Source organism: Vicia villosa, linkage group LG4, assembly GCF_029867415.1.
Source record: "Vicia villosa cultivar HV-30 ecotype Madison, WI linkage group LG4, Vvil1.0, whole genome shotgun sequence".
In the NCBI taxonomy this organism is placed as follows: Eukaryota; Viridiplantae; Streptophyta; class Magnoliopsida; order Fabales; family Fabaceae; genus Vicia; species Vicia villosa.
Window position 1 is genome coordinate 132,520,133 of NC_081183.1, and position 5,179 is coordinate 132,525,311.

General features: G+C 33.2%; 2 protein-coding genes across 4 annotated transcripts; one reads left to right on the top strand and one right to left on the bottom strand.

Moving 5' to 3' along the window:
• Positions 1-459, bottom strand: LOC131597889 (uncharacterized). The gene has a single exon (XM_058870548.1). The coding sequence runs from the start codon at positions 457-459 to the stop codon at positions 1-3; it is 459 nt and encodes a 152-aa protein (XP_058726531.1).
• A 380-nt stretch (positions 460-839) lies between these two features.
• LOC131595236 (uncharacterized) lies at positions 840-3,864 on the top strand. Of its 3 annotated transcripts, none has more exons than XM_058867535.1 (7): positions 840-899; positions 1,187-1,235; positions 1,325-1,568; positions 2,603-2,755; positions 2,965-3,070; positions 3,166-3,280; positions 3,558-3,864. In XM_058867535.1, the coding sequence occupies exons 2-7, from the start codon at positions 1,188-1,190 to the stop codon at positions 3,576-3,578; spliced, it is 687 nt and encodes a 228-aa protein (XP_058723518.1). In that variant the 5' UTR covers positions 840-899; position 1,187; the 3' UTR covers positions 3,579-3,864. The 3 variants fall into 3 exon arrangements, with proteins under 3 accessions (XP_058723518.1, XP_058723519.1, XP_058723517.1); XM_058867536.1 differs by lacking the exon at positions 840-899 and adding an exon at positions 901-980; XM_058867534.1 differs by lacking the exon at positions 840-899 and adding an exon at positions 906-1,046.
• Positions 3,865-5,179: the final 1,315 nt, after the last annotated feature.

Below are 5,179 nucleotides of genomic sequence, written 5' to 3' on the forward strand. Positions count from 1 at the left end.
TCATATACCGTAGAACACTTCAGCTATGGTAGCTTTAAGCGGTCCCATTTTCCAGCCTTTCCCCTTAGTTTTCCTCTTGATCCAATTAAGATCAATTTTCCTATTCTCCTTTATTTCTGGCCAGCTCAGAATCATTTGCCATATACTAGTGGTTTCTTTGCAATTGAACATCAAGTGTTCGAGATCTTCTTCTTCCTCATTGCAGAACTCACAATTGGTGTGTTGCAGCAGCCCAAAGTGCTTTAAACTTGTCTTGGTTGGCAGTCTATCTTGACATACTAGCCACATAATCACTTTGGCTCTCGGTCTAGCAAAGTTGTGAGTCATCATATGGTACCAGTCGACCCTATTTCTGTCCTCGATCAGAACTTCATAAACCTGCATCATACTAAATTTTCTTTGAGTACTCATGATGTTCCATATATGCGAGATTCTCCCTATATCAACTTTTCTGGCCATGATATACTTAAGGAACCAGGTGCAGTTATTGGTGTGTATCTCAGTCATACAATCACATCCTTAAGATTTATTTAATTAATACTAAAATTAAAAAGATTTTAAGAATTAAATTTATATTTTAAAAATGTATATAATATATATTTTTCTTTTTTATTTATAAAAATAACTATCAAAAATATTTTCATCTAAGATAAATTTATTGAACCTATCAACATTCGCATTTGATTTAACACTTTTAGAAAATTTTATTTGATCAAATTTGAGCATGTATATTTTGATTATTTATGAACATAATTGAAAGGTACTTATTATAAAAATCAAATATTTTTCAAGATTTAATGAGTATACCAATTTGTATTATATTGCTATTCACCAAAAGAAACTATATTCCCCAAAAATAAAAATAGCGAGAGAGATATTGTTCCCGCCAGTGAGCTTAGGTATACTTCTCTGCTTTCGGCTGTCTGCTCGAATCATTTCCTCTCTTCATCACAGTTTCTCTGCTTCAATCCACCGGATGAGTTTTGTTTAATTACTTATTCTTTTGCCTTTCGCACTCATAAACCCTATTTTGTTTTGCAATTAAGGTTTCAACTTTCTACCTGTTTCCACTAAACCCTAATCAATCACTATTTGTACTCTGTTTCTTCCTCTTTTTTTTTTTCTTTCTTTTCATTTTTGATTTTGATTTTCCCGATTTTGATATTCATAACAACAATACTTGCAGGATGGCAAACAACGTTGAAGATTTCTCCCAATTCGGAATTTCAAAAGAGGTAATTTCCATCTTCCTCTTAAAAATTCACAATTTTTATTTTTGTTTTGGGAAAAAGGATTTTTTATTTTATTTTGATTTGTATTTTAGGAAAAGGATAAGCTTGTAGGAGAAGTTATCCGTTACATGCTATTCAAAACTCATCAAAACTCAGGCTGTCCAATTAAGAGAGATGAACTCACTCAGCTTATTACCAAGAATTATCATCAGAGGAATCTTCCTACTTTTGTTATCAACGAGGCTAAGGACAAGCTTTCCGCTGTGTTTGGTTATGAAATGAGATTGCTTTCGAGGTCTGTCCCGTCGTCTAAAGCGCAGACACGCGCTTCACAAAGTGAGTCTTTTTCTCGCGCACTATTTGTATCAACAATCTTGATTTCTTGCTTTGATGATTTTGCTAATGTTTTATTAATGGGTCATTGCTTGAGCATTGTTGTGAGTTCTATTCTATAAGAAATTCATAGGCTTTGTGATCTAAGTTTTCAGGCAATGTAAAAAAATACCCTTTTAAAACTAAGAACATATGAGAAAGTAATAGAATGAGGGTTCGGACCGCCTTTTACTCGTGACTGCCTATATATTAACTCAGAGTAGTCAATTTTGGATAGTGGCACGGAGCGGCTGACTCCAAAAATGGGATATCGGAATAGCGTATAGTGGGATGACCGCAATTTGATCATTTTTTGGACAAATTACATGACTAATAATTATAAACATATGAAGTGAAGAGGGGAGAGCAAAGTGCAGAGAGATGTGAGAGAGGAGCTTGTTATTTTTCTTTGGAACTGTTGAAATGCAGAAATGTTGGTGAAGGAAGGTAAGGGTGGAGTCTCATATCAAATTTGATTGAAAAAACCTCAATTACCCTTAAAACCTTTTAAATTTAAGGGGTAATTTCAGTTTTTCAGAGGGGAAAAAGATAGCAAGACAAAAACTGCTCCGGGCCGGGAACCGTTCAGCCCTACCTACTCGCTATTTACCCCATAGCGGCCGCTATAGTGTTTTGCATCGCTAAGGCTCTTCCCATAGTGACAAGTCTCCACTCCGCTATAGTGGGATATCGCTGCTATTGGCCGCTATTGACTACTCTGTACTAACTTATAAAGCATAGTTTGATGGACTGTTTCCTTGGTAACCTAGCAATGTTTAGACTGCAGATAATTCTCGATTTTCATTCAAATGTTTTTATTTTCATAAATCTTTGAATGTTTGTATAGATAGATTTAAAAGGAATGAGTAAATATGTTTGTGTATATTGCTTTTTATTTGTTCAGATCTGTATGCATTCTGTAGAGTTTTCCAATTATGTTTTACCAGTTACCATGGACGTTTCCTCTAATTTTAGACTTATGACTTGTGATCCTCCAGATGGTGTGGATGCAAAATCATATATACTCATTAGCCAACTTCCTTCTGATTTGTATGAAAAATATGTTGTGGATCCGGATACAGCGTACATGTCTGGTTTCACGTTTGTCATAATTAGTATTGTACATCTTGCTGGCGGCAAAATTCCCGAAGGTATTATTAAAGTTTCTTAATGATATAATTATATTATACACACATAATCTTATGCATTTGTTGAACTTATGGAAATCAAAACTTCCTACTTTAAGGTCTCTAGATGCATGCAGTAAATATAAGTTTCTAATATTTACACTTTTCAAGGGTAATTGAGATTTGTGCCATCATCTTAACATAATGGAACTTGATATGGTTGGATATTGCAGAAAGTCTGTGGAGCCAGTTGAATAGGATGAGTTTGAGTGACAGTGAAGCAAATCATCCTGTCCTTGGAAACATTAAGCAAGCCTTGGAACTTCTTGTTCAGCAAAGGTGAAACTAAATTACAGATTCATTGCATTCTGTGGCACATATGGTCTTCGTAAAAAAGTAATGAACAATGAAGTAATTAATATTTTTCTGTGTAGGTATTTACAAAAGGACAAAGTTCATGGTCCTGAAGGCAATACCGTATATTATGAGCTTGCCGAGAGAGCTTCAGATGGACCCATCTACGACAAGGTCAAGGAATATATATCTCAGGTAGTGTTTCGTTTTGAAAATTAAATTGTCTTTCTGTTTTGGAATTCTAAATTTTTGTATACAATTTCTGAAATAGCACTGCGGGTGTACCTATAGTTGAGCAGAAGTTATATTAATTCATACATAAGATAAACAAAACCGACAAAATGTGTCGTAGTTTGTGTTTTGCTGAATGAGGGTTAATATTACTCTACATCAAACAAAACATTGTCTTGCATTGTTGAATTTGAATACTATTGTTATATATATTATTTCTAAAACAACACTTCTCTTGCAGATTATGAGGGAAACTTCCTAATCAGTTGCCAACTCTTCAGCATCTCAATTGTGATATAATTATGCCTAATGGTGAGATACTAACTTGGTTCCAATTTACTCCTGATCAATTTAAGCCTAAGCTCTGCAAGAATATCAATCTACATTATGTGTTGTTAGCCAAAACATAATTTTATTTTGCATTGTAGGGGGTATTTAGTCCAAATTTCACACTAATTGCAGTTACGAGCTTTTGAGTTATTTGGTTTATATGTAATCAAAGCCACATTCACACCCTTAACAAGTTGAGATGAAATTGTTGGCTAGTAGTTTAACTCGTATCCTTATTTGAAACTTCACCTTTATTTATGTGGTTAAGCTACACTTTCACAGCATATGTTTCACTCAAAACCACACTCAAACCTACACTAGATCATGCTGTAAATTGAACATCCCTATTGAAACTTCTTTATTATTCGCATAGCCTGACACAACCAAAACTATACGATTAATTAATAATCAGGAATTGCCAAAATGTAACCCTCAATGGCCTTGAAAAGTCCAGTTCCTTTGGCCTTAATTTCTTCGCTTCACGAACTGCATCAGCTAGAGCTGCATCGCCTTTAGTGTGATATTTCATAGATATCTGAAAGACGGATCCACCATCAGTGCCAGCCTGCCAGGCACAACCTTTGTCGCATATGTAACTTTCTCTAAACTTTCATCCAACCCTATACCTCCTGCTAAGCTGTAGTTGTATATCAAGTTTGCCCTCTAATTTGTGTAGCACATAGTTGGTTTTACCACCTGCTGTACAACTGTTATCGTTTATATTATATTTTTGCATTCGAAATATAAGTAAAGTTTTATATAATTTGTCTTTTATTGATTTGAACTTTACAGAATATTATTTTCTTACTGAAACGTTACCAAATATCATAAATAACTTGAACACGGCTTCTTGATTGAGTCTCATTTTAATATAGTTAGAAAGTTGTTTTTTGTTTTTTTTTTTGGTTCTCAAATTCTATGCACTCGAAATAATAATTATTTTTTTTTATGATGGTTTTCATTTTGGGCCCAATTAATATATTGTAAGTTCAAATTATTTTCACTAAACTTTCAATTGAACATTCATTTCTTTTGAAATACATTAATATATTTTTTTTTTGAAAAAGAAAATCGGCAAAAAATAAATCTCTTCACAATCATTAGACAACAACAAAATCAAAGAAGGATGAACTTGCAAATGTGATAGATATTTGCTAGATGATGTATACAACAATTACCTTTTCAATAAATAGGTTTGATCACACAATTTCCTTCTATTTGAATCATGAGAAATAACGTTGTAAGAAGAAGGCGAAGCAAGAAGCAAATGAAGATTACAAGTCTTTCGAGAGATGTTCATATTTACCACAAGAACAAAATTCATCTCCGACAAAAAGAATTTAAACTACTTTACATTCCCAATCCATGAACTAAGCCCATTTAAAAATATATAATAACTAATGTATATATCATTAAATGCTTTTATCAAAAAACAAAAATTTGATTAGACTTGAGATATCTTCAAGTTAATCACTATCATCAGGGAGTTAGAAAGATATTACCTCCAATTTCAATAATTATTAGCATTGTCAT

Bases quoted from the DNA above. Each gene is read 5' to 3' on its own strand.
- LOC131595236 (XM_058867535.1), top strand. From the start codon at position 1,188: ATGGCAAACAACGTTGAAGATTTCTCCCAATTCGGAATTTCAAAAGAG. The intron at 1,569-2,602 runs GTGAGTCTTTTT...GTGATCCTCCAG, and splicing joins GCAGACACGCGCTTCACAAA to ATGGTGTGGATGCAAAATCA. The intron at 2,756-2,964 runs GTATTATTAAAG...TGGATATTGCAG, and splicing joins TGGCGGCAAAATTCCCGAAG to AAAGTCTGTGGAGCCAGTTG.
- LOC131597889 (XM_058870548.1), bottom strand. From the start codon at position 459: ATGGCCAGAAAAGTTGATATAGGGAGAATCTCGCATATATGGAACATC.